The 20817-nt window shown below is 53.1% G+C and overlaps 2 protein-coding genes across 3 annotated transcripts; one reads left to right on the forward strand and one right to left on the reverse strand.

The window, feature by feature from the left end:
* Positions 1-657: 657 nt before the first annotated feature.
* Positions 658-4519, forward strand: APOBR (apolipoprotein B receptor). Of its 2 annotated transcripts, XM_087815148.1 has the most exons (5): positions 673-729; positions 1062-1983; positions 2191-4013; positions 4099-4361; positions 4450-4519. In XM_087815148.1, the coding sequence occupies exons 1-5, from the start codon at positions 673-675 to the stop codon at positions 4517-4519; spliced, it is 3135 nt and encodes a 1044-aa protein (XP_087671274.1). The 2 variants fall into 2 exon arrangements, with proteins under 2 accessions (XP_087671275.1, XP_087671274.1); XM_087815149.1 differs by having other exon boundaries at positions 658-729; positions 1062-4013.
* A 932-nt stretch (positions 4520-5451) lies between these two features.
* Positions 5452-9637, reverse strand: IL27 (interleukin 27). Its single transcript, XM_087815150.1, has 5 exons — positions 9607-9637; positions 7617-7780; positions 7434-7532; positions 6449-6607; positions 5452-5697 (listed from the first exon to the last, which is right to left on the reverse strand). The coding sequence occupies exons 1-5, from the start codon at positions 9635-9637 to the stop codon at positions 5452-5454; spliced, it is 699 nt and encodes a 232-aa protein (XP_087671276.1).
* Between the last annotated feature and the right edge of the window lie 11180 nt (positions 9638-20817).

The following is a 20817-nucleotide window of genomic DNA, read 5'->3' on the forward strand; positions in this document are numbered from 1 at the left end:
CCCATGCAGGGCTCTAGAAATTCAGCGTGTCATACGCGGCCTCTGCCCGCAAGGAACTCACAGGAGGGTGGGAGGCAGACACAAATGACCACAATACAAAGCCAAGTTTTGTTTCACAAGAATGACTACAGATGAGGGAACAGGCATTGAAGCCGCCAATGCAGCCCCTTCTCGCCCCTTGGGGAAGCATTAATGACCCCGACGTGCCAAGCCAGAGCTCTCACCAGCCCCCTCCTCACTCCTCTTTGTCTGCAGGCAAAACAGGAACCACAAACCCCAGCTTCCTCTCACAGAGTGGCTGTGGCTTGTGGGGAGACGGAAATGGCTGAGGTGTGAATACAAGACCTGAGTCACTTGAGCTGCAGTTGCCGCATGCCCCCTCCCTCCTCCCCAATTCTGAGGTCTCCTGCTCCCGTTTCTTTCCTTTCTGGCTTCCTCCTTTGCCCTTTAGCTCCAAACATGCACCTGAGTTCCCTGTACGGTGCACACCCACTTCCCAGCCTGGGCTGGAAGCTGCTGTGGGCATTGCAGAAGGTGGGTAGGGCCTGGGGTAAGGATGCGTCAGGGGGAAACAGGGGAAGAGGAAGTGTGTTGGGTCCCGGGGAAGACTGGCTTGTCTTGGTGGGTGGGGACGGTCACTGTCAGCTTTCTGGACACACAGAGACAGACAAGATGGATTTCCTCCGGCTGCATTTCCCTGGGCTGCATCAGGCCTTGAGGGGGACACTGGTGAGACGGGCAAAGAGATGCCAGAGACTTTCACCCTGCTGTCTGGGACCTCACCTTCCCTCTTCCCTTTGAGTCTCTCCTCAGACTTGAGATTCCTTCTTTAGGATCAGGCAGCCTCCTAACCCAATCTTTTCTGGATTTCAATCCTCCCACCTCCGCAAACATACCCACATACCCCAATCTAGGCCCTTTCCTATTCCTTCTGCAGATCCTGTTGTCCTCCTTCCAGGCCCCAGAACCCCTCCTATTCTGAGTTCCTCTGGCCCAGGGCCCCCAGGAGAGAGCTGGGCCTCCCCTTAATACATTTGTCTTCCCCCTCCCCGTTCTTCTAGGATTCCTTCAGCACCTTTGTCTCCTACCTTTTGGGAGATGAGGTCCCCACTGTGGAGAGGAGGGAGGCACGGGCAGCTGAGGAACTGGGGGAGGTGGCTGCAGGAAGGCCAGGGAGAACTGTAGAGGAGGAAGCCCAGGAGGCCCTGGAGGTTGTTGGAGGCAGCCAGAGCAAGGGGGCTGGAGGCCTGAGAGGGCCTGGAGAGGCTAGAATACACCAGGAGGGAAGATCAGCTCTAGAACAGACCTGGAGTTGGGGAGAAGGCAGCTCCCATGGGTCCCAAGGAGATAGGCAGGACACTGGGGCGTGGGAGGCAGCCAAGGCCTCCAGGTGCCAAGAGCCAAGTGCCCCCTTGGAGGCTAGAAAGAAGCCTGAGGCGGCGTCTGAGGCTGGTGGAGACAGGAGCGGCCAAGCCCAGGAGAGTCAGGAGTGCAATGAGCAGGAAGTGAACAGAGACGGGACACTGAGAACCTGGGAACAGGAGGAGGAAGAGGTCAGGGCAAGAAAGCCAGGGGTGGCCAGCGGGGTGGAGTCAGAGAGGACTAGGCCCAGGGAGCCTGAGGGGAAGGCCAGTGCCGAAGGGCAGGAGGTGGCAGGGGATGGCGGGCAGCCAGAACAGGCAGTCAAGGAGGCAGCTGCAGAGGAGATCCAGGAGCCTGGGGCCAAAGAGGCCGGGAGGGAAGAAGAGGTGGTGGCCATGGTGACGGATAGCCAGAGCACGAGGGCACAGGGGACACAGGAGCCAGGGAGAGAGTCTGAGGATGGGGCAACCTTGGGCAGAGGGGAGGCCTGGACAACCTCAGGCGGGGAGGAGGCCTGGACAACCTCAGGCGGGGAGGAGGCCTGGACAACCTCAGGCGGGGAGGAGGCCTGGACAACCTCAGGCAGGGAGGAGGCCTGGACAACCTCAAGCAGGGAGGAGATTGAGACAACTTCAGATGGGGAGGAGGCCAGGACAACTTCAGGAGGGGAGGAGGCCTGGACAACCTCAGACAGGGAGGAGGCCTGGACAACCTCAGACAGGGAGGAGGCCTGGACAACCTCAGGAAGGGAGGAGGCCTGGACAACCTCAGGAAGGGAGGAGACTGAGACTACTTCAGATGGGGAGGAGGCCTCAAGCATGGAGGTGGCTGACCTCCCAGCAGTCAGGGAGACAGAATATGGGGCAGTCCCAGGAGATAGGATAGCTTGGGTCCTAGAAGAGGCCTCCAAGGAAGCCCAGGAGGAGGAGGTGGGTGAAAATAGAGAGGCTGAGGTGAGCCTATTCCTGCAACAGACCCAGGCCCTGGGAACTGAAGGAATGGGAGAAGCGGCCAAGGACCAGACAGCAGGGAAGGAGGCTGCTGAAGGACAGGAGTCAGAGTGGGAGGCAAGCGAGGGCTTTGAGGGTGAGGCAGATCAGGATGGGAAAGAGGCCAAGGGAAGGCAAGACTCAGAGATCAGGGCTGCTCAAGCCAGCCTGGACGAGGTGGTGCAGGCACAGGAGGCCAAGGAGGAGAAAGAGAGTTGCCAGGCCATAGAGACTGAGCTGTCCTGGGACAAAGTGGCAAATGAGGCTGAAAGTGATGCCGACTTTGAGGAAACCCCAGAGGCCAGACCTGAAGAGGAGTTCAGGGAGATGAGACATGAGGAGGAAGCTCAGATGGGTCAAGAAGAATTGGGGGTGGAGTGTGGTGGCCCTGAGCACACTGAAATTCAGGAACCTGAGCTGATAGGAGGCTTCCAGACCCCAGTGGAACAACCTGAAGAAGGACTGGGAGGGAAGGAAGAGCTCTGGAGCATTCCAGCCCTGAGCAAAGAGGAGACAGAAAGGAGCCTGGCGGATGACCCCAGGCACACAGGGTATGTAAAGCCTGGTGCAGAAGCCTGGGAAAACCAGAGGAAAAGGGATGTAGAGAGCGGGGATACCCCTCAGGGAAAAGTAGGTGCTGAAGAGGGGGAAGGGAAGGGGGAGGCTGCAGGAGTCCCAGAGTCCGCACTGGGACAGGCCCTGGAGGCCGGCGGAGAGTGGAAGGAAGCAGGGTGTGGAGCAGAGAGCCAGGAGCCATGGGGAGGGCACGGGGCAGAAGTAAGGGCAGGCCAGTCACTGGGAGAGTCAGATGCCAGGGAAACCAAGGATGAGCAGGGACAGGCCGAAGTGTCCTGGGAGGCAGATGAAACACCCAGGAGAGACTGGAGGCTGACGGAGGCAGCGCCGAGCTTCCAGGACAGTGAGGACGCGCCGGCCAGTCCTTCGGCCTCCGGGATTGTGGGGCATAAGGCAGCTTCAGATGAAAGGGCTGCTGCGACTGGGGAAGGGCCTGAAAGAGAGGCCGGGAAAGTTTGGGATGGGATATTTGGGAGAGGCTGGGACTCAGAAGGGAGAGAGGAAGCCGGCAGAGGTGAGGAGCTGCTGGAGGCTGCAGAGGGAGAGAACAGAGGTGGGCAGGGCCTTGGCCTGGAGGGCTCAGAAGGAGAGGAGGCTACCGGGGGAGGTGGCCAGGCGGAGGCTTTTGAGGCTACGGAGGGCGAGCCAGGGGGAGAGTGGGTGGAGGTTGGGGACTCTAGAGTGGCAGAAGGAGGCTGTGGGATGGATGGCTTTACCTCGGGCTCCCAGGTGGTGAGGGCAGAGGGGACCTTGGCCATAGTGGAGGCTGAGGGACTCCCAGAAGGGCAGATGCTGTTGGAAAAAGAGGCTGGGGTATGGCAAGCAATTCAGCAGGGCCAAGGCAGCGAGAGGCAGTGTGGGGACCTCAGCCCTGAGGGAGAGGTACAAGTGCCCTGTGATATGGAAGATGCCGAGGTGACCAGACACCAGAGGGCAGAGGCCGAGGACACAGCTGCAGAAGACCTGGAGGTGGTCCAAGGCACAGAGGACCAGCCAACAAATCAGGAGCCTGCAGAGGTGGAGCCTGGGCCCCGTGAAGAGGCTGCAGGAAGTGCCCGAGGGGATGCTCATGGCAGCTGGAGTGAGGTAGGGGCTCCAGGTAGGGTCCAGAGCCAAACAGACCAGAACCTTGAAGCCAGCCCCATAATACTGGGTGCTCCCTTCCCTGCAGGCCCTCCTCCCTGTGTCTCGCCTGGATGTCTCTGTCCCGCGGAGCCGTGTACTCCTCTCCCGCAGCTCCTCACAGCGTCGTCGCTCCCGGCCCTCTTTCCGGAGGATCCCCACCCCTGAGCAGCAGGAGCCTGCTAGCCCCCCACCAGAGGAAGAGCTGTCAGCCCCAGAGCAGAGACTTCTCCAGCCAGAGGAACCTCCAGAGCCAAGCCTCCCGAGGCCTGAAGGGACCCCAGTGCCAGCCAGAAGGCCCCTGGGACACGGGTAAGCACTGGGGGAGGTGACTGGGCTGGCTGGGCAGGAGGCTGCAGAAACCTGGAGACCAGCTCCCCTGTCTGTCTTCCATGCCCAGGTTTGGCCTTGCACACTCGGGCATGATGCAGGAACTGCAGGCCAGGCTGGGCAGGCCAAAGCCCCAGTGACAGCCCCGAGCCCCGGAGCCAGGCCCTGAGTGAGAGGTGGAGGCCTCTGCTGAACCCTGCTCAGCGTGACTCCCTCGGCCGCTTTGGATGCCCCCCTATCCACACTCTGGGCCTTAGTTTTTGGTGCTTCATTCACGGAGCAGACAGAACCAGACATCTTTGAGAACCATGAACTTAAGGAATCTGACTCTCCAGTGGAGCTGACGGACCGCCTGCCTCACGGACGCCACCTCTCACGGCCTGTCCTGACTACCTCCCTAACCTGTCCGGAGGACTGAGAGGGGACAGAGACAATCCTCCTACAGCCTTCCCACTGCCTGAAGCCCTCCCCAAGCCCTTAGCGAACTGTGGGAGAAAGGCAGCCCAGAGGAAAGGGGCTGGGAGGGCCCATGGAGCTCCATTTACAGTCAGAGGTTGATGCAAGCAGATCAGCTGCCTGGAACTTCCAAATGGGAGCTCAGCCTCAGAACTCTGCTGGTTGCTTTGGCAACTACACTGAGCAAGCCAGAGTGGGGAAAGGTGGGCCAGGAACCCCAAAATGTAGGAGCAGAGAGAGGTCCAGGGTGGCCAGAGGCTTCAGAGTCCATTCTAGGCTCTCTTTGGGTGCCAAGCACCCCTTCTCTGAAAAGAAGCCGAGGCAGAGCGAGGGTGAGAGTGCTTTATTAGGTACCCAGAGTGGCGGCCTAGCCGAGGACAGCCAGCGGGCCCTGAAACAATAAATAAATCATCATTTCCCTAAACAATAAATAAATATCCATGAAATAAATATCCAGCAAGGACTGGAGGGGCTTTAAGTTATTGGGTAGGGTCTGGGGAGGGAGGTCAGTGGAGCCCTGCCTTGTCTAAGGCAGTGAGCTGGTGGCTGTCCTGTTGGTACAGACCCTGGTCCTACAGTCCTAACTGGTGAGGGAAGGGGCGAAGAAACCACTGCATCAGGGCTGGGAGCCAGCCAGTGTTGGGCACCCCCAGGCCTGGACTGGGTTCTTAGCCTGGGAGAGCAGCAGCAAGTCCCGCACGGCCCGAGACAAGACAAGCTCCAAGGAGTGCAGCAACTGGTAGGTGTAGAGGAGCTGGGGCCAGGACAGCTGGGAGGGGCCGCCCAGGGTCCCCAGGAGCAGCCCCTTCCCCTCCTCCTCCTCCTCCTCCTCATCAGGGGGGTTCAATCCTGCAGCCAGCACCTGTGAGGAGAGGACCACAGGTCAGAAATGGCCCTGCTGAGATGCTGAGTGAATCCTGTTCCTTTACGTGCCTAGTGGTGCCAAATGACATCAGAGACCACAAAGTTATGATTTCCCTGGACAGCCCCTACTTCAGATCTTCCATTATGTCATCATCTCATGTGTCCTGCCTGATTGTTTTGCTTCAAGAAAATGGAAGTCACAGAGTGAGATGGTGCCCATGGAGGGAGCTGGCTCACTCATCCAGGATTGCTCTGGGCACTTGGGGTTCTGGAAATTCCTGTCTTAAGGGTCATCTTAGGATCAGAAATGGGCAGAAAGGTGATATAGCTGGTTTTTCTGCTGCTTGCATTTTCAATTCTTCTTTTAATAAAGGTAAAATTTTTATTTCCCTTTGAAATGATCTGATGATGTCAGAGGGTGGCAGGGAGAAGGAAACCAACTTTATTATTGGTCCTGCAGATGCCGGATGCTGTACTGGGTGCTTCAGAGCTATTCTCTTATTCAAGACCAAGACCCCAAGAGGTAGGGGGTAGAGCCAGGACCTGATGTGGCTACATACACACACACACACACACACACACACACGCACACACACACTCACACTTATACACACACACACACACACACAGGATCTGGAGCATCTCCCTCCAGACTTACCCCACCTGTGGCCATGGGGATATTTTAAAAAGGGAGCCAATGATCCTCAGTTTTGGTTTCCAGCGATCAAGGAGGGTGGGGGCCACTCTACCTGGAAGCGTAGATGTCGCTGCAAATCTCGGAGATCCAGCCTCATGGCCCACAGCCGCGTTCTCTCTGAGCTGGCCCAGCTCCCCTTGCTCCCCAGCCCCCCCAGTAGGGCTTGGAAGGGGCGAAGTTTCATGGAGAGGAAGAACAGTCTCTCTGGGTCCTGTGGAAGCAGAGGGAAGGGGTCAGGAAAGGTCAGCAGGCCATGGATGACCCACTTCCAAACCCAAGCCCAAGCCCCTCCAGGTCCCATCCCCATCCCAAACTCTAGTCCCCATTCCATCCGAATAGCTGTTCCCAACCTCAACTCCATCTCCTCCACTCCTTCCCTTCACTCTTTGACATTCTGGTCTCCATTGTGGACCTCTATCCTGTCTCCTTTCCCAACCTCATTTTCAGTCCCATGCATGAATTGCGTGTAACCCCAACCCCATCCCCATTGTTGCTCTCTATCCACAAGCCTCTTATTCCTGTCTCCACCATTTCCCCTGTCTCCATCTCCTCACTTCTTCTCAGCCTAAACCTCTTTCCAAACCCTCCCCCCATTCCTGTTCCTAATTCCATCCCTCATTCATATGTCCTGGCTCATTGTCACCATCTCTCTATCAGGTCGCCAGCTCCACCCAAACCCCATTCCATTCCCACCTCACCAGTAATCCCCATCTCTCCCCATCCCCCGCTTCATTTCACTCCTGTCCCCAGTCCCCAGCCCACTGCCTGCTCCCAGCCATCCCCATTCTCCCTGTGGGAATTTCTATCCCTAGTCCCATTCTAGCCCCACCCCATGCCCAGCTTCACGCTTGCCTTTTTAATCCACTTCTTTATTCAGCTTAATCTTTACAGCCAATGACATACTCAGCCTCACCCAGATTCTGTCCTTCAATCTACCCCCAAATCTATCTTCAACTCAACCCCTGACTTCATCTCTATCCGCCCAGCCAAGCCTTAGTATTAGTTCACCTGCCCCCCTTAAGTACCCCCTGACTCACCGAGAGGCTGCACCAGGCCTGGAAGGTCAGGGAAACATTGGGGAGCTGCTCTCCCAGGGGCAGGAGGTCCAGGTTCACTCCTGGCAGGTGAACATCAGCCTGTAGGGCAAGGTCTGTTAGTGGGGGCCAGATGGGACTGGGGATCCGCCCACCCCCAGAGCCAGTGGCATTAGGGAAACTCACAAAGTGGCGGGCCTGGGCCCGAACCTCGGAGAGCAGCTTCCTGGCAAGATGCAGGCTGACCTTGAACTCCTCCTGCAGGGTCAGGGGGGGCTTCCCTGGGGGCCTAGGAAATCCCCAGACACCAGCTCGAGCCAGGAGCAAGGACAGCAGCAAAAGGCTGAGCCCTGGAGAGATGGGGAGAGGGTGGGCAAAATGAGGGGGGAGCCTGAGAAGCACTCAGAAGGAAGGGAACGTGCCTTTCCTGAGCCTGTGCTGCAGGCCCCCGCTCGGGTAGCATCTCGCTGACCCTTCAAGATCACAAATGAGATGGAAGCTGTGGAAGGCACCTCCGTGTGACTGAAAGGAAAGTGCCCTTGCCCGGCGCACACAGCCTTACACAGCCCCACTAGCTCCCTTGGCCAGGTGTCCATGTGGCAGCCTCGGTGCTATTGTGCTTCCCATTTTGTAGATGAGGAAAGTGAGGCTCAGTGAGGCTGACTTGCCAAGGTACATAGAGGGTGAGGGAATCAAGACTGGATTCCAGATGCACCCAAATGCACATCCCGTGAGCTTCCCCCAGGGAGCTCAGAGGAGGCAGCCGTCTGCCCTGGAGCAGGCACTCTGTTCTGCCAAGGATTCCTCGGGCTTGGCCAGGCGGCTCTGATGGCCCCAACTAGGCCCCAGGGCAGCTGGCAATGCTGGGGACTCTATCCCAGGGAGTCAGAAGGGCTGACTGATCCAGTCTCTCCTAAGGCCGTGAGGGAGGGACAGGGGGGTCCCAGAAGGGGGAGGAGGCCTGGAACGGGAGGCAGAACCTGTTTCTCATTTGGGCTCTTCCCTGCAGCAAGTCACCTCTTATTTCTGCACCTCAAGCTCCTGTCTGTAAAATGGGGGAGGTGGACCAGCCGGTTTTTGAAAGTGCTTCCTGCCCTGTTTCCTGAGCCCTGGGAAGGGGGCAGTGCTCAGCGGTGTCTCCCTCAGGGAGAGGAAACCTCTTAATCACTGGAGTTACACAATTCTTGAAACACAAACCAAAACAGGCTCCTAAGCCTAAGTCTGTTCCTGCTCACCCTCCGCTCCCTGCCTCTGCCCTGTCTGTTCTTGATCTGTAAGTCCTGGGCCCTGCTCCTCAAAATACCCTCTCAGTGAAGACCACGGAAAGTTTCTGGGTAGGTCCACTTCCCCCATGGACTCCCAGGGAGGGCAGGCAGTGCCTGGCACTCTAATGTCTAGGCTCCCTGACTTGGGCAGAGTGGGGTTCTTCCCAGCTCTGTGTGGAGGGAGAGTGGGTGCCAGGCCCTGGTGGATATTGCCCTCCCAGAATTGAGCCGTGCCATTTCCTACTGACCCTCTTCTTCCTGCCTGAGCTCTGGAGCCCCCAGCCCCTTCCCTTGGCTTCTCCCTGATCTCTGCAGACAACCCTGGGTCCTTGGCTCTGGCCATTGAAAGTTCTGTCCGCATCCTTTAGTCCTCGGTCCCTACTCTGACCCTACCATCTGTTCTGGTCCCAGCCTCTGAGCCCTTCAGTCTCCAACTGCAGATTAGACGTCCTCTCAGGCTTCAAACTACAGACTTTTGACCGAGTTAGGCTGCTGACTCCTTGGCCACAGCCCCGAGTCGTGCCAACTCTTCCTGATGTTTCTCTAGCCAGCCCCAGTCTCAGCCGAGCTGTCTGGCCTTTGCTCGCCCCAACCCAACTCTTCATTTCTCTGCCAGGTCCTGGTCCTGGTCCTGGTCCCCCTGCCTGTCCAACTCCCCCCATTTGTGTAGATCAAAGCTTCCCACCCTCTGCCCAGCCCTGGCCAAACCACCACCTGTCTGCCCAGCCCCTCTTCCCATTCATGCCGGCCTATTCCCATCCTCTGGTCAGATGTATCTCGTATCCTGCCTCTGCCACGTAGTTGCCCCTCAGCCCTGCGCCCCCACCCCCACCCGTCAGGCTCTCTCATCCTCTGCCCAGCGTCAGCTAAGCCTCCCACCCCTCTGCCCTGAGCCCCGGCCTCAAACTCACGCCAGCCAAGGTCGCCTGCCTTCTGGCCCATGGCAGGGCCCAGCCTCTTCGGTCAGCCATCTCCTGGGTCGGGGGAGTCTTATACTGGGGGCTGTGCCCGGTTTCACTTTCCGTCCTGCTTGTACTTTCAGCTTTGCTTTAACTCAGTCTTCCCTCCTCACCACCCCTTGCTAAAATGGGGAAATGTAATTTCCCTTCCCAGAGGGGGTGGGAGATGTGGGGGGGGGATGGCGGGAAGCTGGGGTTTCGGTCAATCCAGGCTGCTGACCCAGCTCCAGGTCCAATCTTCCCCTCACTTCCCCACTCTCAGGTGAGCCACCTGCTCTTATGGCTGGTGGGTCCCGGAGCCTCAGATGCCGTCCTATTCTCTGCTCTGTCACTATCACTCTCTTGCCATCACCAGCCTACTGTCCTTCAAAAGATGAATGGCCAGGTAAGAAGGCTGCCCATCCGAGGGGACTTGGGGGTCTTTCTTCTGACGGTTGAGGAAGGGAACACAAGGGGAGTCGGGGCTCGCTGGGTGGCTGGGTGGGGCTTTGTGTGGGGCATGGGGACCTCAGTATGGGCAGAGTGAGGGCTCAGTCTAGAGCGAGGGCCGGGGCTGGGCGAGGAGTTTCATTCAGGACCAAGAGCTCAGTCTTTCGCCAGAGTCAGATCTTGAATTGGAGCTCACGCTGTAATTGGCATCAAGACCTGGTCTAAGGCTGGACTCAGAGCTTTGTCTGGAGCCAACATCTTGGCTCTGTGTTTGCGGTCAGAGCTATTAATGACCTGGGGACTCTGCTTGGGACAAATTAGGGTTGGGCTCAGTCCAGAGAGGGCGCAGAGCTCGGTCTGTGGTGAAGGTTCTGACCGAGCTTATGACTCAGGTCAGGGCTCAGGCACGGGCCCGGAGAAGAGCTCAGTTGATGAGCAGGGTCAGGGCTCAGCCTGTGGCCAGGTTGGGGTTGTGTGAGGTCAGGCTCAGCCAGGTTCCAGAATAGTCCTGGTGTTTCTGCTCTACAGACAGCTGTCAAGGTTGGGCTGCATCAACCGCAGATCTCCCTTCCAGCACAGCCGCGCCCTAAGCCCCGCCCTGGACTTCCCATCTTCAGGCAGAAAATGGGGGTTTCTTGGTCTTCCCCGAGGCCCACTGCTGCCACTTTCCTTTTGGGACCTGCGGGGTTTCCCTGCTGGGTCCCTGCTGTGAGACAGAAACCAAGGGGGCTTCCCCTTCCTCTAGCCCGCCTCCCCAGCCCTGCCTCTGCACTGCCCATCAGGGAAGCCTCGGGCCAACTGCCAGGGAAGTACCAGCGCCAGCCAGGGAGCAATCCCAGGGGACCGCTGGAGGAGAAGGAAAGGGAAGAGTGGCTGGCACCTGCCTCGCCCAGGCTGGCTTCCCTTGCAGTGCCCCCCAGTGGTGGCAGCTCATCCCCCACATCCCCTGCACCTGGAGCTCCCTGCTGGGGGTCCTATGAGTCCTGAGGCTCATGGTAAGAACAGACAAAAACTGCCTGGTTTTCCTCACATCCTCAAGTCCTGCCATCATCCTAGAGACATGTCCCTCACTCCCCGACCACAGCCACTCCTGACCTCTCAAACCCTGAACCCCATCGCCTGCTCTCTGGCCACAACCTCCTGACCCTCCCAGCCTTCTCTTAGGGTTCCCTGAGACCTTCAGCCCCTTGCTGGTTCTCTGCCCTTCTCAACCTGGCTGCAGCTGGCACTTCCAGCCTCGCCCCAAACTCCTACTTAATTCCTGATCCAGTCCCTGGAACTTCAGGCTTGAACACGAGGAGCCACCTCATATATTTTAGTTGTTATTGTTAATCCTACCTGAAGATATTTTTCCCATTGATTTTTTTATTTTTTAGAGAGTGGAAGGGAGGGAGGAAGGGGGGGAGAGAGAGAGACAGAAGAACATGGATGTGAGAGAGACACATCCATTGGTTGCCTCCCGCAAGTGCCCCGACTGGGGCCACGGAAGGAACCTGCAACCCAGGTACATGCCCTTGACCGGGAATTGAACCAGTGACCCTCCGGTGCCTGGGGCGACGCTCTAACACTGAGCCACACAGGCCAGGGTGAACCACCTCATACTTCACCTTTGCACAAGCCGGTCTCTGCCTGGAATGCCCTGCTGCCTTCTCTGCAGTTCCCCCTCCTCAACCTTCTCCCTGCCCATGAGCCTTGCCACAGGCTTCCTCCCTGGGTGGCTTGTTCTTTCCCACCATAAAGCTTGTCTCCAATGGACATTTAACATCTGTTTCTCTTGCCCACTCTAGCCTCACTCATATCCCTCCAGCCACACTAGCTTCCTCACTGCTTGTGGGACATACCAGACATGCTCCTGCCTCAGGGCCTTTGCACCTGCTGTTCCTTCTGCCTAGAACACCCTTCTTCCAGATAGCTGCAAAGCTTACTCTCCCCTACGATGTCTGCTCAAATGTCACCTTCACAAATAGGGTCTTTACTGGCTGCCCTACTGAAAAATGCAGCCCTGCTCTGGCCCTCTCTACCCACTTTCCTGCATATTTTCCCTATACGGCATTTTAGATATATACTATTTTTAAATATTTAACATTTTTTCTCTCTCTCTTTTTTTGTGTCTATCTCCATGTACTAGGATACAGGTTCCACAAAGGTGGGAATTTTTGCCTGTTCTGTGCAGTGATGTGTTCCCAGTAACAATAGCAGGTTCGTAATAAAGCTCCCAACAAAGCTGCCTTCTGCCACTAGGGCCTCATCGAGGCTGTGCTCAGGCTGCTGATCTGTGTGCTGCCCTGGGGGAGCAGCAGGTCTGGGGCCAGCCTGAGTCCTGGGGTCTCACTGTCAGCCTTCTCCCACTCCCACTCTGGCCAAGGCTCCAGCCAGGTGCTGAGGAATGTAAAGTGGGTGCCTGGGGATGGCCCTGGGCTTGTGAGCTTAGCAGATCCTTGGCAGAAGCCAGAGGGCTAGTGAGGGCAGTGCCAGACTCTGTCCATATCCTTGGAGGATGGGCCTGGATCCACCTCTGCCTACCTGGGCCTCAGTTTCCACAATGAGAAACTGGCTGGTGGGCTGAGGCCTGGGCTGGGGCCAGCAGGAAATGGAAGGGATGTGGTGAGGGGTGAGAATTGCAGGAAAGGAAACTAACAGCCCCAAGTGTGGACTGCAGTGTGCAGCTAACCCGTCTGGAGACCTCAGGTGAGTCACAAGCCTGCCCTGGACCTCGGTTTCCTCGTTGAAAAGCAATAGCAATTTTCAAATGCTGCCACTGTTATCATGTAGAGAATTAAAACCTAGATGATTTTTAAAAAGAGAAAGAACCATCCCCCAATTTTCTGGTTATTTTTCAAGCCCTGACAGCGCTGGCCTGTGGGGTACTCCACGGGCTTGCATGGGGATCCTGAATGCAGGAAACAGAAATCAGAAGCTTCAGATGTGACATCAGGATGGAGTCAGGGAGGGAAAATCTTATTCAAGGTCACCTAGTAGATCAGTGACAGAATGAAGACTGGAACTCAAGTGTCCTGTTTTCAGGCTGGCTGGAGGGGGAATCCCTGGGCCCTGTGACGTCAGTGCTGGAACTAATCTTTAGGCGAAACCAAGATGAGCTTTGGTGCAGGCAGGAAAGCTAGGGGGAGGTGAGGTTGGAGCTGGGGCCACACCTCTGAGTCTCTCAAATATAGATGTGAGACCCTGAGGCTAGGCGCTGCCCACCCCTCCCAGGAGAGTGGGGTGGATGAGGCCTGGAGTCCCATGATCACTGGATCTCTCTCCCGTTGTCCACTTGCACCCCCCACCCCCTAGTGTCTAGCAGGACTTATTTGTACTCCCTCTCACCCAACTTTGACCTGGGAGGGGGAACCTGGTGAAGGGAAAAGGTCCCACCTCTCTTTTCCCTACAAGGCTCTGGCGGGTCCCTGGGGAGGGCTGAGAGAAAAGGGATTGGGGGGCGACTTCCCATGAAGATGGTTGGCACCGGGTGCTCTATGTGAGGCCCACACCAATGCAAGGGCGGGAAGGCTGAGCTGTGCAGGGTGTGAGGGGAAGATGGGAGGCCGGGTGTGTTGAGTGCCAGGAAGGAAGAGCTCGAAGCCCAGGAGCAGGGCTATAAAGGAAAAATATCAGCCCTGGGCTAAAAAGCCTTGAGCTGAGTTCCAGCTCTGCCCTGCCCTTTCCCACGTGCACCTTCTTGAACAAGATGCTCAAACACTCCAGGCTTCAGTTTCCCCATCTGTAGAATGAGCCCGCCTCTCAGCCCATGAGTGAAGCAAACTTGGGAGGCTGCGGGGTATCATGGGTCAGGACCCATGCGGGGTCAGACAGACCTGCACTCCTTTCACAGCTCCCACACATCCCAGTGTGACTTTGGCCAAGGCAAACAACCTCCCTGTGCTTGACTCATCTCCCAGGAGGGTGTGCTACTCAGACCAGCTGGATGGGACTGCTGTGACAATTATGCACATAGACAGTTGGCACTGCCACTGAGTAGCTGTGTGATCTTAGGAAAATTACTTAACCTCTCTGTGCCTCAGTTTCATCATCTATAACTTGAGGAAAATAATATAAACTCATAAGACTGTTTGGAGGATTTAAAGAGCTCTTGTTTGTAAAGCGCTTAGAACAGGGCCTGGCAGGTGGTAAGACTGTAGGTTTTAGCTATTATGAGTAGAATAGAACCTGAGCCACAAGGAAGCTCTCAAAAATGTTAGTTGTCATTAATAAATACAAGGGGGCCACAGGCAGAAGGGGCCTGATGACTCAGGGTTGTGCATCAGAGCAGAATTTGGGCCAGTAGCAGAAATCTCAGGGAGCCAGCCAATCGGGTCCTGGGCCATGGTGTGGACAGCCACAGACCCGAGGACCTCGGGTAAGACCGGCCTCCCAGGCCAGATGATGCTTCACCAGGCACTTGGAAAGGAGGGGACTTGGAATGGAGACAGACCCTGGGCTGAGTTGTCTGAGAGGGGCAGACACTGGGTCCTTCAGCAGCTCTAAGCTCCAAGGCTGACACTGGGCCCCACTCCAACACCAGGACCCTCACCCGGCAGCCTCCATGGAGTGCCAGCCCCTTCTGGCCCTCGGATCCCTCGCTGGTCCTGCCCACCGCATGCGGAACCCCCAGGTGAGTGGGCAGTTGACTCCCCAGGAATGGGCACCCCTGATGCTTATATGTTTATGTACTGCCTTATTCGTGCAAAGGAATATATACCACATACATGTTTCTGCAGACCTACTTTTCTTCCTCCTGGCACAGTTGTGGTCCTGGCTCCCAATAGGCTGCATCTGCATGACCAAGACACTGATTCCCATGGCTCTGCATTTCACTCTGAGTGAAAGCAAAAGCCCTCCCAATGGTGTACAAGGTCCTCACGACCCCTCCCGTGGACCTCTTCTGTTCTCTCCCCGGCCTCCTAGCTGCCCTGCAAACACAGCAGGCACAGTCCTACACAGGGAGGGCCTTTCTTTCACCTGCTGCTTCCTCTGCCTAGAGTACTCCCCTCCCCTTTAAATAACTGTCTTTGTCGCCCTACCCTGTTTGGTTCAGTGGTTAGAGCATTGGCCCGAGGACTGAAGGGTCCTGGATTCGATTCTGGCCAAGGGCACATACCTCGGTTGCAGGCTCAATCCCTAGACCTGTTTGGGGTGGGTGAGGGAGGCAACTAATTGATGTGTCTCTCTCACATCGATGTTTCCCTCTCTCCCTCTCTCTCCCTTCTGCCCTCTCTGAAAAGCAATGAAAAAACTATTCTCTAGTAAGGATCAAAAAAATAATAAATAAAAAACAAAAACAAAACAAACTGGCTTTGTCCCTCTTTCAGGTCTCACCCTCTCATAAATGCCTTCTCTACTCTATGGCTCTGAGGACTGCCCTGGCCATTCCCACCTGCATTAAGACCCTGTGTACAACCCTAAGATCTAGATGTTAGTTTCTTAGCCTTCAACTTGTCTATACCTCTGGGCCCTTCGCAAGCCTGTGGGGTCTTCTCCAGACCTCAAGCATGTTGGTATGAACACCTTTCACTCCTTCCATGCTTCTGCATGAAGTGGTGGGCCAAGGTACGAGGGGGAAGACAGATTAGTGGTTGAAAACAGAAGTGTGGAAACCATGGTCTTGGCCCACAGGGCGGCTGACTATCTGAGAAGACTGGACGAATATGTGAAACCAGAGAGGGACAGTTTGTAACTTACAGGGAGACCCTGGCAAGCCACAGCTTGACCTTCTTTTCTTCACCTGGAGAATGGGCATAGCAATACCTTCCTCACAGAGACAGAGAGAGCACATGACCGTGTGCTCTTGTGATCTGGAAACTGGAATATTGAGAGCACGTGGAGCACAGATTGTCAACTGGTCAACGGGTGAGAGGGTGAGGAGACAAGAGCATCTCTTGGGATATAGTTGCTATCTGTCATTTCCGCCTGCCCACACAGTCTTCCTTTTTACACACATTTTTTTGAAAAAATATATTTTTATTGATTTCAGAAAGAGGAAGGGAGAGGGAGAGACAGATAGAAATATCAATGATGAGTCATTGATCAGTGGCCTCCTTCATGCCCCCTACTGGGGATTGAGTCTGCAACCCCAGCATGTACCTTCCTGGTTCATAGGATAGATGCTCAACCACTGAGCTATGCTGGCTGGGCTTTATATACATATTTTGAAAAAGCATCTGGGTTTTCCTTTGGGGAGTTATCCATTCCCTCTTTCAGAGACTGACACTTTTTCCATGTGGGCACATGACCCAGGCCCCCTAGCCCCTTGCTGCCGTCAGCGGTTCAAGGACGGGTGCATGCCACACTGAGTCAGTTTCTGGACTTGCTGTCAGGAAAGAGCAGTCTCTCTGCAGGGATTGCTAAGCTGGTGGGATGTGAGCCTGATCCTGCAGGGGCCTCCATGAATGAAAACCCTGCCTCAGATGGGAGCCAATGCATGGGAAAGTTGGGCTGAGAGTTCGTGAGGGAGACAAGAACCTTGGTTATTATTTACTTTGAGTCCTAGATCCAGCTATTCCAGCAGCAGTTTATTCTGAAATGTTCAATTTTATAAGTCAATCTTCTTTTCTGCTTCAGCAACTTTGAGTGGTGTTTCTGCCACTGGTAGCACATGTCCCCTTCCCTGCTTTGATCTCTTTCACAATTGGTTTCCAGGTTCACTAATCACAGACTAGATTTAAAAAATCATGATAAAGTCAGATAGTAATATACAGTAGAAAGAAGCCAATGGAGAGAGCATTTCATATAGGAAGAATAGTGTGGAAACTGAGTGGATGCTTGGTCCATATTTACTGAGTACCAGCTCTGTATGTCCCAGGCACTGTTCTAGGCATTAGAGCTACAGCAGTGAATAAAGCCAACATAAAGTTACACCTTCATGGAGCTTATACTGAATGGAATAAAATTAAAATTACAACTAAAATTTAACCAAATGCTTATATGTGCTAGGCAATTTGCAACAATTGGCTCATTTAATCCTATGTTGTGGGTATTACTATTCATGTTCATTTTATACAAAAGGGGACGTGGAAGCCCAGAGAGGTTATGGCTTTGTGCCCAATGTTAGAGTCAGTAAGTGGTAGCTCTGGGATTTGAACCCAGGGTATCTGTTTTTCTTAATCACTTTACTGCCTAGTATAGCGGTTAGCATCTACTGAGCCTTCTCTGTATGCCAGACACTGTTCTACAGCTTTACATGCAAAAATTCATGTAATCCTTAAAACAATCCATTTTCAGATGAAGAAAGTGAGATTAAACAATATCAGAACCTAAATTTGAACTGAAACAGTATGACTTGAGATTCTACACACTCTTTTCCCCCAACTTTATTGAGAGGGGGGAAAATTGTGTAATTGAAAAATAAAATTATAAATTATTTAAAGTGTACAATGCGATCATCTGATATATACATACATTACAAAAGGATTCCCCCCATCAAATTAGTTAACACATCCATCACCTGACATATTTATGTTTTTGTGAGAACATTTAAGTTCCACTGTTTTAGAAAATTTTGATTACTATATAATACAATGTAATCAATTATAGTTCCAAGAATCCACACTCTTAACCATTAGTCATACCACCTCTAATGAATGAACAAAGGAATGAAGGGACCACAAAAGAGAAACCTGTGGCTGTGGGGAGCCCAAGGTGGAGGCTGATTAAGTGGAAGTTACAATGACGCTCTCCCAGGACCAAACTGGAATGCAACTAAAATATAGAAAAAACATCTTGAATAATCAACTGAAGACTGGCTGGAGAGAAAACCCTTATAACCAAGGACCTAAAGCAGAGATGGCATAGACATGGTAGGAGGTGCAGAGGCATGAGAGGGATGGCTGGGTTCCCACAGGCAGCAGCTGAAGGTCTGGAAGAATATCTCAGCTGTGGAGGGTTCCCACTGAGAACTCTGGGGTCTAAACCCCAAGCTGTGCTCCCCAGCCCAGAGGACCAGAACTGAGAAACATGCCCTTAAAACATCTGGCTGTGAAAAGCAGCAGAGTTTTTTTCTGCCTGGGAGAGACAGCTGGAAATGCAGGCACCCTCTTAAAGGGCCAATGCATAGAGTTTTGTGTGCAGCCACTCACCCTGGGCTTCAGTGAAGGGAAGGCAGAGTGGACTAGAGCAGTGTGAGGAGAATCTAGGGTTGCAGACTCTGGAGATAGAGCTCAGAGGGCACCCGTCTGGACTCCTATGCTGAGCCATTATGGCAAAGGACATCTTTCTCAGTCAGACATTTACCTTCCAGGCAGTTTTTGCAAGGGGGTTGAGGAAGCAATTGCCCCATTGTGTTGGAAAACCTCTCCCCCCACCCTGTGGAGTTTCTATAGCCCAAGGCTCATTAAAAGACTGTGAATAACAATAAGTTTCTGGGTGCTTTGAATATTTTTCTGATTTGCTTCTGGACTCAGAGTTTGAAAAGCAGATCTTGATGCACATCTTGGTCCTGTCCAAACACATTCAACCCTAGCAGAGGGAGCCAGAAGCTATAGAGTGCGGAAGCTTCAAACAGAGTTCTCAAGGCCAGTCACAAACAGTTTCTTATGTTGGCCTGCACCAGAGACCATCCAAAAGACTCAGAGTCCTATAAGATCTACCTAATACATAGAAACAAACTCAAACAGGCAGCCAAAATGGGGAGACAAAAAAAATAAGCCCCAAATGAGAGAACAAGAACTCTACAGAAGAAGAGATAAATGAAATGGAGATAAGCAATCCATCAGATATAGAATTCAGAATACTGATCATAAGGATTCTCAATACCATGATAAAATGTATGAAAACTATGAAGGAAATTAAGGACATAGTAGGAATAAAAAATACATTGGAAGGAATAAACAGTAGATTAGGGAAAGCTGAGGATTGGATCAGGGAATTAGAAGACAGGGTAGACTCAATCAGAGAACCAAAGAGGAAAAAATAATTAAAAACAGGACAGCCCAGCCAGCGTGGCTCAGCAGTTAAGCACTGACCTATCCAGGAGATCATGGTTTGATTTCCGGTCAGGGCACATGCCCAGGTTGTGGACCCAATCCCTGGTGGGGGGTGTGCAGGAGGCAGCTGATCAATGACTCTCATCATTGTTGTTTCTATCTCTCTCTCTCCTTCTCTCTTTCTCTCTCTGAAATCAATAAAGACATATTAAAAACAAAAACCAAAAACCAAAAACCAAACCAGGACAGTTAAAGGAAGCTGTGGGACAACATGAAATGTAACAATATTTGCATCATAGGAGACCTAGAAGATGAAGAAAGTAAGCAAGGTTTAGAGAATGTGTTTGAAGAAATAATGGCAGAAAACTTCCCTAACCTGGTGAAGGAAAAAGTCACACAAGTTTTGGAGGCACAGAGAGTCCCAAGCAAGAAGAACCTAAAGAGGCCCACACCCAGACACATCATAATTAAAATACCAAAAATTCAAGACTAAGAGAGAATCTTAAAGGCAGCAAGAGAAAAGCAATCTGTTACCTAGAAAGGAGCTCGCATAAGGCTGAGTTGACTTCTCATCAGAAACTCTACAGGCCAGAAGGGAATGGCATGAAGTATTCAAGGTAATGAAAAGCAAGGATCTGAAACCAGACAATCCATCCAGCACGGCTATCATTCAAAATAGATGGTGAAATAAAGAGCTTCTTAGACAACAAAAGGCTAAAGAAATTTATCACCACCAAACCAGCATTTCAAGAAATGTTAGAAGGACTGCTGTAGCCTTAGCCAGTTTGGCTCAGTAGTTAGAGGGTCGGCCCATGGACTGAAAGGTTCTGGGTTCAATTCCATCCAAGGGCATGTATCTCAGTTGCAGGCTTGAACCCCAGCCCTGGTCATGGCACGTGCGGAAGGCAACCAAAGGATGTGTCTCTCTCACATCCCTCCTCCCCCTTCCACTCTCTCTGGAAAGCAATGGAAAAAATATCTTTGGGTGGGAATTAAAAATAAAAATTTTTTTAAAAAGGTGTCATTTAAAAAAAGGGGGATGCTGCTGTAATAAGAAGTAGAAATAGAGAGAGAGAGAAGCATAGGCATAAAGAATTAAAATGGCAATAGATAAATACCTATCAATAATAACCTTAAATGTAAATGGATTAAATATCCCAATCAAAAGACATAGGACAGCTGACTGGATAAGAAAACAAGACCCAAATATATGCTGTCTACAAGAAACCCACCTCAGAACAAAAGACTCACACAGGCTGGAAAAAAGAATTCTGGAGGACTTTAAGGGCGAGATCGACAGCAGTACAGTCATAGCAGGGGACTTTAACACCCACTGTCTTTACTGGATAGATCTTCCAGAAATAAAATCAACAAGGAAACAGTGACTCTAAATAACACACTAGATGAGATGGATTTAATTGACATTTACAGAACATCTCACCCCAAAGCTGCAGAATAAGCATTCTCCTCAAGTGCACAGGGGACATTCTCAAAGATAGACCACATGTTAGGACCCAAAACAAGTCTCTACAAATTGAAGAAGATTGAAATCATATCAAGCATCTTCTCGGACATTTACACCATGGGATACTGTGCAGCTGTAAAAAAGAAGGATCCTTTACCCTTTGAGACAGCATGGAGGGACCTGGAGAGTATTATGCTAAGTGAAATAAGCCAGTCAGAGAAAGACAAGTATCCCATGATCTTACTCATATGTGGAATCTAATGAACGAAATAAACCGATGAACAAAATAGATCCAGAGTCATAGAAGCTGGAACAGACTGAGGGATCTCAGAGGGAAGACAGTGGCGGGTG

This window comes from Miniopterus natalensis, chromosome 3 (assembly GCF_054644295.1).
Source record: "Miniopterus natalensis isolate mMinNat1 chromosome 3, mMinNat1.hap1, whole genome shotgun sequence".
NCBI lineage: Eukaryota > Metazoa > Chordata > Mammalia > Chiroptera > Miniopteridae > Miniopterus > Miniopterus natalensis.

What these genes read in the sequence shown, in the direction of transcription:
- APOBR (XM_087815149.1), top strand. Translation starts at nt 673, where the DNA reads ATGGATTTCCTCCGGCTGCATTTCCCTGGGCTGCATCAGGCCTTGAGG. An exon ending in CTCATGGCAGCTGGAGTGAG is followed by an intron (nt 4,014 to 4,098) that starts GTAGGGGCTCCA and finishes CCTTCCCTGCAG; the next exon opens with GCCCTCCTCCCTGTGTCTCG. An exon ending in AGAAGGCCCCTGGGACACGG is followed by an intron (nt 4,362 to 4,449) that starts GTAAGCACTGGG and finishes TTCCATGCCCAG; the next exon opens with GTTTGGCCTTGCACACTCGG.
- IL27 (XM_087815150.1), bottom strand. Translation starts at nt 9,637, where the DNA reads ATGGGCCAGAAGGCAGGCGACCTTGGCTGGC. An exon ending in GGCAGGCGACCTTGGCTGGC is followed by an intron (nt 7,781 to 9,606) that starts GTGAGTTTGAGG and finishes CCATCTCTCCAG; the next exon opens with GGCTCAGCCTTTTGCTGCTG. An exon ending in AGGCCTGGTGCAGCCTCTCG is followed by an intron (nt 6,608 to 7,433) that starts GTGAGTCAGGGG and finishes CTGCTTCCACAG; the next exon opens with GACCCAGAGAGACTGTTCTT.